The sequence below is a fragment of the Plutella xylostella genome, chromosome 23 (genome assembly GCF_932276165.1).
Source record: "Plutella xylostella chromosome 23, ilPluXylo3.1, whole genome shotgun sequence".
In the NCBI taxonomy this organism is placed as follows: Eukaryota; Metazoa; Arthropoda; class Insecta; order Lepidoptera; family Plutellidae; genus Plutella; species Plutella xylostella.
Genome location: NC_064003.1, coordinates 5838621 through 5851148, shown reverse-complemented (window position 1 = coordinate 5851148; position 12528 = coordinate 5838621). Strand labels below are relative to the sequence as shown.

At 37.0% G+C, this 12528-nt stretch overlaps 1 protein-coding gene across 1 annotated transcript; it reads left to right on the top strand.

Annotated features, from left to right (window-relative positions):
- Window positions 1-4848: 4848 nt before the first annotated feature.
- Window positions 4849-8532, top strand: LOC119692758. The gene is made up of 2 exons (XM_048629611.1): window positions 4849-6640; window positions 8489-8532. The coding sequence occupies exons 1-2, from the start codon at window positions 4849-4851 to the stop codon at window positions 8530-8532; spliced, it is 1836 nt and encodes a 611-aa protein (XP_048485568.1).
- The last annotated feature ends 3996 nt before the right edge of the window (window positions 8533-12528 follow it).

Genomic DNA, 12528 nt, shown 5'->3' with positions numbered 1-12528 from the left:
CACATTTTGCCGTTGTCATCGACCACCTGTGTAATACGACCACATCGCAACCACATCGCAACCACAACGCAACCACATCGCAACGGCAACGCCGCCACGCGGCGGCGGCACCGCGGCAACCTATTTTCCGTATTAACTGCACACGACGACGTGGTTACCACATCGCAATGACAGCGACAACGCAACCACATCGACATTTTGTCGCTGCCACATCGCAACTGCAAAAAGCCGCTGTCTCACAATTCACACGTAACCACAGCTTGACCACATTTTGTCGCTGCGACGTGGTGTGGTTGTGGTACGTGTGAATTGACGCTAACACCTGCGCATCGGACGTAGTTAGCCACCCTATTATGTAAAATTCATTTAAAACGCAATTTGTATTAATTTTCGTTTTATCGAGCTGTTGTCATTTTTTTTTGCAGATATAAAACTAAAAATTTTGACTTGCACCAGATACACATGCAAGAAAAAACTGAAAAAGTGGTTATTAGGACTTAATTATTTTCAAACTGAACGAATTCTTGTTCCTCTAAAGTGAATCTTTCAATTCATTATCCCCACGCACAGTAATAAACACACCCTCAAACTCAAACTTACATTACATATACTTTACATGCACTAACATATTCAAACTCTTCTCACATACTCACACTCACGCACTCTCTGTAACTCGCACACACATATACACTCTCACACACACACACACACAAAACCCATACACAAACATCAAATAATAACTATAAATTAAGATGATAAGATACAAAAACCATGTACAACTCTAAGTTACCTACAGTATTGCTTATTTATTTCTTTGATAAGTCTCACTTATACCTTATTTAACTGTTACAATGTATTAAGAACGAAAGAGACTGGCGCCCCCATCACAGGGTATCCTAGTGGGGGAGCTAGGGATCTTAGTTTTACTAAGTTGTACTCTTTTTCGAATCTAATAAAGAAAAATTATTATTATTATGTATATTATTAATGTTCATGTCCAGCAAATATATAAATATATACGCAATGTTGATTTAATCCTAATAAATTTTATTATTTATATGTGGAATCTTTAACTAATAATTTAACAAAATCTCACGGGATCACGAATCTGGGCTCGGCATCCAAAAACACTTCCTTATAAACATATTTAAGTTTCAGACCAGTTTGGGCTTTCCTGAAGTGTAATTACTATAGCATACCGTAAACACTGGGGCCCAGGTGACATGAATTTTGCACATAACTGCACCATGCGAGTTACCGAACTATCATAACTAGTTACAACTCAGCACCTAAGCTCAGCTTCTCTATTCTCAATACGGCCGTTGCACGATGGAAACACTTTAAATATTAAAAGAGGCAAGATTTTTCGTTATTAAGTAGTTCGATATTTAATTAAGTTACAGTTTTAGTTAGACAACTCAGAAGGTCTAGCACGGGGCGCAAAGCGCGCCTAGACGTTACAAAAGTTTTCTATCGCGCTCGCTCACGTCGCGCGGCTTCGAGAGCTTTTTAATCATGTTCTGAGTACTTGGCGTGCTTGTCTTGCTCCCCGTGCTAGGCCCTGTTGTTTTTGGCAAAAATCGGAAAGTGTATTATTTGAGAAACTCATGTTTTGGGAACGTTTGTTCTGGGTACCTATTAGGGCATGCAATACCGCAATACCGGTATCCGTAATACCGGGATCCCGGACAAAATTCCCGCTTATTTCAATACCGGTATTGAAAGTTAATACCGGTATTGAAGTAATACCGGAATCGGACTTTTTAAGGCTATAAATAAAGCGATTAAGATTTAGTTAGCCTTGTGTTCCTATATACTGTAAAAGCGCACTTGTTTCCAACCGTTTAATGCAGTTTTCGGCTGCTAGAAATCTACTGTTGACCATGCGTAAACCGGCACCGGATGTAAAAAAATTATTTATTCTAAAATTTAAACTCTAAAACTTAATTCTCGTAAAAATCTACAACAAAATACAGAATATAATTGCATTTTCTTGTTTTATTTTGATGTATACGACCTTTAAACACAGTTTATGCCATTTAATACAAGGAAGTCTAATACCGGTATTAATACCGGGATCCCGGTATTGAGTTGTAATACCGGAACTCAATACCGGTATTGAAAATTGTTCCGGTATTGCATGCCCTAGTACCTATCGATCTTTTGTGAAACAGATAGGTTGTGTGCTCAAAGGATGATACCGTCAAAAATATTACATACAAATATTATGAAATAAAATAAGGCTTTGCAGTCACAATACAGACGCGCCTACCTCCTCTATTGACGGAAAAACTTCCAATAGGTACGTCTGACGCACCCGGGCGCCGGGTAGACAGCAACTGACAACTAATCTGACTCACCATGGTGACAAAGTGTGACAAAGCCTACTCCAGCTCTAGTGTTTGACACCGATACGCTAAGATTGACTACTTTATTATTTAAGTGCATTTCCAAAAATAGTAAGTAGAATTAGAAAAAGCCAAAAAAAGAAAAATTAGTTTAAATAGAATTATAAATTTTATAAAAAAGTAGGTATTGATAGAGACATTTTAACAATTTGCCCTTGGTTCTACGCTCTACCAGATTCTACCGATGAAAACTAATTTAATCTAAAAGTTTTCTCCATTTGGCATCTACCTCGATTGAACGTAGGAATGTTTGTTTTATGGCTAATTGTACTAAATCCGGGAAACTGTAAACTGTGTTTTGTTACAGCATTTTGCCACAATGACTATTTATTAGGTAGGTACCTACATCACATTTTGTTGAATACTTCCTGTTCCTGTGTGCAAACGGGACAACACCTTACTGCAGCAAATTTTCTTAGATAATTGGATAGGTAATTTAAGACGTTTTAATACATATAGGTAGGTACTTTGATAATATTTATCTGTTTAATATTGTGGATCTTTTTTTTCGTTTTAGCATCCATCCGAAAATCGGCAGCTGACGCTAAAAACTACTTCTTATGGAATTGATTCCACCAAGGGTAAAGTTTATTAAGGTTTGCTTGGGTATCCTATTATTTCTGACAATAAATAAATATGAGGATGCCAAGAGGGGACATATATAGGTGTGTGTAATTGTATAAGTTTTTAGTTTCTAATTTATTCCCGAGATGGCGCTGTCTAACTAATTCTACATCTCGGTATGGTTTGGTTTAGGATATATCGTAAAAGAGTTGAATGTATTTTAATCGTTACCTACTGCAAAAGTGAAAATAAACATGTCATACAAAATAAAGTGAAGTTATCAATTACCTAACCCGCAAGAAATTAAACATTGGTGCCGAAACCCGGGAATAAAGTGCGTGTACAGTGAGTGGTGGACAAAATATCGTGACTGTGAGGTCTGTGAGTACTCTTGAAATATACTAGTAAAAAGTGTTAGAAAAATTTGAGTCAAAAAAGAACTTAGAAGAATTACTGTTGAAATTTAGTATTGAAAAAGACTTAGAATAATTTTGGCAAATTTTGGACTTAGCCGAATTGGCGTGAGAAAAAAGTGTTTGAAGATTTTCGTAAAACTTGGACTTAGAAAATTTGCGTCCAAAAAAGTGTTAGAAAATTTCCTCAAAAGCTGAACTTAGAATAAAAAGGGTTTTAGTTCTATCAATGAAATATGGAGGCGATTTTATTACGACAAGAAAATAGATATGAGACACTAATTAAGGCTGAGAGAAACTACAAAAAGACTAGTAAAGAGAGATTAAAACCTACATATATAGAAGCACGACTGGAAAATTTAGAAGCGTTATGGACAGAATTTAAAGGAGATCATTTAGAGATTGTGACTGGTATGAGTAGAGATGAGAAGAAAGAGTCTGAATATTTTGAATCGGACTTTTATGAACAGGTCGAAGACTTGTACATTTCATATAAGACATTAATGAAGGAACATCTGAAACAGCTTGTGCCAAATCAAAATGTCAGTGCGCCTGCTCAGAGTCAACCAACAGGTACAGCGGGAGTTAGCTGTGATGTCAAGTTACCTCGCATACAATTGCCGACATTTAAAGGAGGTTATGACGAATGGCAAGCATTTCACGACTTGTTTCTGAAACTTATCCATGAGAACACTCTTTTAAGCAATGTCCAGAAACTTCACTATTTAAAAAGTAGTTTAACGGGTGAGCCAGAGAATCTACTTCGGAACCTACCAACGACAGATGCAAACTATGATGAAGCGTGGAAGCAGTTGAAACGTCGCTACGACAATAAGAGATACAATGTAAATGAGATATTTAAGCGACTTTTTAATCAAAAGGCTATAAATTCAGCATCGTCAACTGCAATCAAACTGCTGCTGGACACTACTACGTCGTGCCTGAAGTCATTGGACAATATTGGTGTTTCTACGTCATCTTGGGACTCTATCGTGAGTTATATTGTTCTGTCTAAATTAGACCAAGAGTCGCGAAAGCAGTGGGAATACCAACTTAGTGTGGGTTTGTCTGATGAGTTGCCAACTTGGGCACAACTTGTAGATTTCCTTGAATGTAGATTTAGAGCTTTAGAAATGGTAGATTCATCTAACATTTATAATGTGAAACCATCATGCTACAAAGCCAAACAATCTAGCTCCTCATTAACACAAAAGTCGTTTCATGCCACCACCTCAAGTGTACCAGAAGAGAAAAAAGACAATAACAATAGTATTAGTTGCGGGTTATGTTTAGGTCAACACTGGCTTTATCAGTGTAAACAGTTTGGAAAGCAATCTCCTCAAGAGCGAGTTAGTGTAGTAGAATCAAAGAGATTGTGCTTCAACTGTTTGTCACCGACACATGCGGTAAGGCAGTGTCATCAAGCTACGTGCTGTCGACATTGCGGTAGACGTCACCACACGATGCTTCACTATGAGAGAGATATTCCGAAATCAACGCAGTCAGAGTCCACATCTTTCGAAAGAGCTGTAAAACAAGCAGTAAATAGTGTAGCTTCAACTGCAGAGACGAGAGTAGTAGCAAATTTTGTTAAAGATGAGCACACTGAAAACAGTGTTTTATTGGCTACGGCTATGGTCAAGGCTAAATCAAACAATTGCTATGCTCAATCTCATGTAATCAGGGCCCTCCTCGATCAAGGGTCCCAAGCATCCTTTGTTACAGAGTCAACAGCTCAGTTACTTAGGCTGAAAAGAGTTCCGGTGAATGCTTCTGTAGCTGGCTTGGGTGATGGTGAAACTAAAATTAAAAATATGGTTTCACTCATACTACAATCACGCCACAGCCCAGCTCTATCCATTCGTGTCAATGCGTTTGTGATGTCATCATTGACATCATTCCAGCAGGCATCACCTGTTAATGTTTCTGATTGGCTAGAACTGAGAAACTTACCACTAGCTGATTCGGACATACAATCACCCAGTCGAATTGATATTCTACTGGGAGCTGAAGTATACGGTGAGATCATTTTAGAGGGTTTGATAAAGATCAACAATGGACCTATAGCACAAAATTCTTTGTTCGGTTGGATCATTTCAGGTAGAGTGCAAACTAATCAAGCTTCAGCAAAACCAGTGATCAGCATGCATGTGCAAGTTAAAGAAGACGTTCTTCTGAAGAAGTTTTGGGAACTGGAGAACGAACCAGATGGTATAACAAAACGACTGACGAAAGAAGAAGAGAAATGTGAGGAGATATTTAATACAACTTACCAGAGAGATCAAGAAGGCCGCTATGTTGTGAGACTGCCATTCAATACAGAGGATCCTGAGTGTCAATACGGACAGTCACAAAACATAGCAAGGAAGAGATTCCACTTACTAGAGAAAAAACTGATGAAGAATCCAGGTTTAAAGAAAGACTATGAAGGTGTTATTGAAGAGTACGCTCAGCTTAATCACATGTCTTTAATTACCGACAGTGAAGAAAAGAATAACGAAAAAGCAGTATATCTACCTCATCATGCGGTGGTTAGGGAAGACAAGGAGACTACAAAGGTTCGTGTCGTGTTTGACGCGTCCTGTAAGGGTGTCAACAATGTGTCTTTAAATGATAATCTCCTTGTCGGGCCTAAGCTACAACAGGATCTTCGTCACATCCTTATGAGGTGGAGGTCTCATCAGATATGTCTAGTGGCTGATTTGGTAAAGATGTACCGTCAAGTCCGAGTGCATCCAGATGATACAGACTTTCAGAGAATTTTGTGGAGGCCGTCGCCCGACCAACCAATTCAACATAACCGGCTATTGACATTAACATTTGGGACGGCATCCGCACCCTATTTAGCAGTCAAGGCTATGCAACAATTAGCCAAAGATGAGATGCCAAATTGTCCAAAGGCAGCAAAAATCACGCTAGAAGACTACTATATGGACGATTTAATGACTGGTTGTGACACAGACGCGGAGGCTATTGAGATTTACGATGAAATGACCAAGTTGATGAAGTCAGGTGGCTTTCAATTGCAAAAATGGTGCAGTAATAGTGAAATATTACTGAAGTATATTGAACAAGAGAATCAACAATTGAATAAGTCCATCCCAATCAAAGTTGGCAACACGGTTAAAGTGTTAGGAGTTAATTGGAACAAGCAAACTGACAGCTTCGAGTATACAATATCATTGCCAAGAGTTAACGGACCATTCACCAAAAGATCAGTTCTTTCGGATATAGCTAGGCTGTATGATCCGATGGGTTGGATCGCACCAGTGGTGATAGTAGCCAAAGTCTTTATTCAAAAGTTGTGGAAATCTCAACTGCAATGGGACACTGATTTGACACCCGAACTTTTGAATGAATGGCTTCGATTCAGAAATGAACTCGTCAAAATAGTAGGCATTAATATTCCGAGATGGATTAATACAACCAAAGAGAGTCGAGTTGAGTTGCATACGTTTGCGGACGCTTCTCAAACTGCGTATGCAGCTGTGGTATATCTTCGCGCAGTCGATGCGAGCAAAAATATTAGTGTGAGTTTAATCACAGCAAAAACTAAGGTCGCTCCTATTGAGAAAGAAGTTTCAATTCCTCGTTTGGAATTATGTGCCGCATTACTTGCTACAAAGTTAGCATTTGAGGTGAGCCAAGTTATGAAAATTCCAAAGGAAAATATACGAGCTTGGACTGATTCAACAGTTGTCTTGGCGTGGCTGAGAGGACTGCCTAATCGCTGGAACACTTTCGTTAGTAACAGAGTGTCAGAAATATTGACCATTCTAGACGTCGAACAATGGAGCCATGTTTCGACACTTTGCAATCCAGCAGATTGTTCTTCAAGGGGGCTAGAGCCAAGCGAATTGACAGAACATTCACTGTGGTGGAACGGACCGAACTGGCTTCGTGAAGAAACCATTAACATTTCAACCGAGCACTATTCAACAAATGAAGAGCTACGAAGCGTTAAAGCTTTATTCACACACACGGACAAGGAAGAAGAATTTAGTTGTATCTGGACAAAATTTTCAGATCTACAAAAAATGTTGCGCATAATGTCGTGTTGCCGAAGGATCTTACAGATTAAACACGTGAAATTTTTGAATGTGGTGTCAGTAGATGAAATTGAAGCAACCTATATCATGTGTATCAAACAGACGCAAGAATTTTATTTCAGTGAAGAGATTCGACAGTTAAAAACAGCAAAAACTGTGCAGAAGAAGAGTCAACTGCATACTCTTAATCCATTTTTTGATAAAGATGGTATTCTAAGGGTAGATGGACGCATTCATTACGCTCATGTAGAGTATGACAAAAAGCATCCCATAATTTTGCCTAGTAAATGTCATCTTACTAAGCTTGTAGTTTTGGATGCTCATAAAAAAACGCTACATGGCGGTCCACAGGTCATGCTCAATATCTTGCGATCTAAGTTTTGGATCATTCGCGCGCGTGATCAAGTAAAGAAGGTTTACAGAGAGTGCGTAACTTGTTTGAGATATAGCAAACAAAACAACCAATTGATGGGACGTCTTCCAGAAGTAAGATTGAAACCTAGCAGACCGTTCAAATCAGCCGGAGTTGACTTTGCCGGTCCCATCAACATACGCTTTTCACCTGGTCGAGGGTCAAAATCATACAAAGGCTATATATGCCTCTTTATTTGTATGGCTACAAGAGCCATACATTTGGAAGCAGTGTCGAGCCTCTCGACACAGGGATTCATATCTGCATATCGCAGATTTATATCAAGGAGAGGTCATTGTCAAGATCTGTACAGTGACAATGGCACAAATTTTGTTGGGGCTAATATGGAGATTAAAGAGATGTGTAATCGTGCAAAATCAGAGCTTCCAACCGAATTTGTGCAGTTGCTTGCATTGGAACAGACTAAGTGGCATTTTATACCACCCAGTGCACCCAATTTCGGTGGCTTGTGGGAGGCTGGAGTGCGCTCTACCAAAACTCACTTGAAGAAAGTAATAGGTGATTCTACACTTACTTTCGAAGAGCTTTCCACGGTGTTAACACAAATAGAGGCTTGTCTGAACTCGCGCCCGCTTACAAAGTTAAGTGAGAATCCTGATGAACCTCTTCCATTAACCCCAGGTCATTTTTTGGTCGGAGAGCCACTAATAGCTATTCCTGACTAAGATTATTCAGAAATTCATGTAACAGGGCTACAGAGGTGGCGATTAGTCCAAAAAATGGTAACTGACTTTTGGAGACGGTGGTCCAAAGAATATTTAGTTACACTTAACCAACGTTATAAGTGGACGCATCATCAAATAGAACCCGAAATAGATGATGTGGTGATAATCAGAGAGGATAATTTACCACCAGCTAAGTGGTTGCTAGGAAGAGTGATTGCGAGGCATAGTGGTAAGGATGGTATTACAAGAGTAGTTTCAATAAGGTGTAAAAATAATGTACTGAAACGCCCCTGTAATAAATTGTGTATTTTACCAAAAAATTGATACTGTGTTCTTTTTGTGTATATCTTAAAGTTAAGTTTATAATGTTAAATTTAAAGTTTGTGTTCTTTTGAGCAGCTGTAGCTTATGTTATAGGTTACTGGTTGCAATAAATTGTCATCGCATAGTTATTAAGTAGTTATTCTATGTTTTTTTCAAGGTATAGTTCCTATTCATTTAGAGTATTGTCACGGTGGGCGGTTATTTTCCCTTGTTTTCTTTTATTGTGTTAAAGTTCTGTCAGCAAAGAGCTTATTAAGGCTGACGCCTTGGTGGGCGGAATGTGTAATTGTATAAGTTTTTAGTTTCTAATTTATTCCCGAGATGGCGCTGTCTAACTAATTCTACATCTCGGTATGGTTTGGTTTAGGATATATCGTAAAAGAGTTGAATGTATTTTAATCGTTACCTACTGCAAAAGTGAAAATAAACATGTCATACAAAATAAAGTGAAGTTATCAATTACCTAACCCGCAAGAAATTAAACAAGGTGCACTGCTACATTAACTTATTTTTGATTTCATGTTTTTTTTGTGAAATCTTTATTGGCTTGTTTTTAAGCTACTCTTACACCCGTAATATAAAGAAGATATTACTTGTTGCTTAGTAATTTCTTAATTGAGTAGGTAATTACTTGAAGCTAGAATTCTTCAGTAGAAAGTATCGGAATTGACAGGTCTAACTTCAAGCAATGACTTGAAAATTGTTACTTGAGTATTTACTTTACTCAAGTCATCACTTACTTGTTTATACATACGGGTGTTAGTTTATAAGTGTGATATTGTAAGCTTTATGTTTTCCTAATAAGGAAAATTAAAAAATACTCTTCGATAGGGTAGGATTGTAATGGTGCAAGAGAGATTGAAATGCATTGCTTTTGAGCTTTTACGTCACAAACATGAGTAATTTATTAAATTTAGATACTTACACGTATTTCCTCTCTATAAAATATTCAGTGTACACATTGATAACTGCTTTATTAAAACTGTTACCATGTTATAGTTAAGGCTAAATGGACCACACGCGGTGAAAACTTAATGAAATTCCTATGAAATATGGGAGGCCTAACGCAGAGAGTTTCAAACTTAGCCGTGGAAGGAGATTGGAGTGCCTTTCAGACTTTCATCGGATTCAATTTATTATTGCTATGTAAAAGCCACTTTTCCATCACGGCGGCTGAATACAATGAAAAGTTGATCATTTTTGTAGAATAGAATATATCTTTATTGAACACCATAAATTAAAACATACAAAGATAACTTATTATCTAGGAACAATTAACAATTACGGCGGCCTTATCGCTAAGAGCAATCTCTTACAGGCAACCTTATACCTGTAGTTTATAGAACACAAAATTAAATTGTATACAATTTTAAAGTATGTAACTATATACCTATTCCCCGTACGTATTATACGATATAAAAAATATACAGGCTGTTGTAAAAGGGTATATTGAGCCTAAAGGGGGTGAAAGGAATTATTTTTTCATGAATTTTCGAAACTTGTAGAACAAAAGTTGTTTAGTATTTGCAACACCCTGTATATGAAATAACCATGTAGTAAGAATTGTAAAAGTTAATAACCTACCTAATTTATTCTAATATTATAAAACTACTGCTTCCCTCTGATCTCCCCACTACTTTCTTCTACAAAGAGAATGACCAAATCCCCTTCCTAGTTCCTACTACATAAACGTAACAGTTCCTAACATTTCTCCGAAATTGAGTTCGTACCGCATTGCCTACATAGCTTTAACTGAATCCTGAATACTTAAAATTTTGCAGTAGCAACGAATGTTTCTATTGAACCACCTCCAAATGTACGTCCGTTGCACGTAGCTGAGATCAGGGGGCCTAGTGCAAGTTTGTATACCTTTCGAGAAGAGAAAAGTGAACAATAATTATATACTTATGCCAATTGAAAACATTATCCATTTCAATCAGAACATAAGACGATAATATTATGGACTAGGAACTGATATACAGGATGGGTGTTACACCCCGTATTTTTTTTCGATTTAGCAAATTTTGGGGTTTGAAAATGAAACGAAAAGTGTGAGTTTCTGCTTCGCGCTATAGGGTCTGGCAGGAAGTATCCTTAGATATTTAATTCTGTTGATAGTGCTGACTAACGGTAATTAACCCTACTCAGACTTAAAAACAGGGCATTCTACCAAAACGGGACATCTGAAAACGCTCGAACGCCACCTAGCGGTACACGAGCTTTACTATCGCAGAGCCATGCAATTTCACGTTTACTTTTACTTCTCATACTGTGAGTAAAACTCGCACTAGGCCCTCGGTTAGTATTCAGCTAGAGTGCCGGATTAACTGTTGGTATTAGGCGATAGTGCTCGATGCTATAGGATATTGTTATGATTGTTGCTATCATATTTATTATGAAATATAAAAGTTAAAACCGAGCAAAAATGAGACTGTATCTTTGTGTATTTATCTTTCCATTATAACTTAGAAAAATAATTAAATACATACCCATAAGTACCTACACCACAAACTTCGTCTCAAAACAGAAATTTATGATAATAATGGTTTTTTATACACACTGCTGCATTTTATACAGACGCACACGTCATACTCGAAAAGCCTTTTCAATATACTTACCTTTAGTGCATACAAACTACGCAAGTAACTCCATAAGTTGCCGACTACCTAAAACTTATAATAATCAGTTCTCAGACTTTGTCATTTTTCATTTAACGCAAATGAGCTTTGTAAATAGAATAAGGGAATGGTTTTTCGCCAAGGATAGTTATTGATTTACATAAAATTTAGATTTTTGGAAACTTAACTTTTTTTTTCTTTTTTTTTTTTCTAAATGACATGCTGGTTATTTTTGTGTTATATAGGTACATGCGTCAACTTTAAATGAATTTTTGTTTATGTTTTGTTGCTTGTAATTTTTAATTGCTTGTAATTTTTTGTGTGCCTGTATTGTAACCTAAATTTTGCATGTATTTTTTATATTTTATTTTCTGTCTGATGTAATTGTGATTCGTTTGTATAATGTAAGTCCGTAATTGGCCTATGTATGGCTTATATAATACCTAAGCTATTATTTCGTCTTGTGCTGTGGATTTTGTGAAATAAATAAATAAACTGTTGTAAAAGTGGTATAGTAAGGCAAAAAAGTGAGTAAGTCGTCCTGATTTACTTCCGTTCTGGAACATGAAAAATCGCGAAAAACAATTATATTCCAATGATTTCAAATATATATGTCAATGTTATATTCATGCTTTTCTTAAAATCTTTCTTGGTTACGCGAATTTTGCAACCCCCTGTATATTATTATAATACGTTATACCCCGCATTCTTGTTTTGACTACTCACTCATAAGTATTGCAATGTATTTGCCTACTGGCTGCCGACATCGTATGAATAATTTGTCAATGTCGGATCGCCGAATCAATCAATCATCAATACAGTATTGTACTTATTCGTTTTGATTGATTCTGGATCACATCTCTTATCAATCAAATGTTTTCCTTGTAAGTAAAAGTATTTTATTTTTACATAATCCCTACACCAACAATTAGGTACCTATACTTAGGGTATGTATATCTTATGTGTAGCAAGTAATTTTTTACATGACATAGACATACGTATATCTTCTGAATTAGCTTAACTATTTTCCGGCATAGTTATTAAACACTCAAGA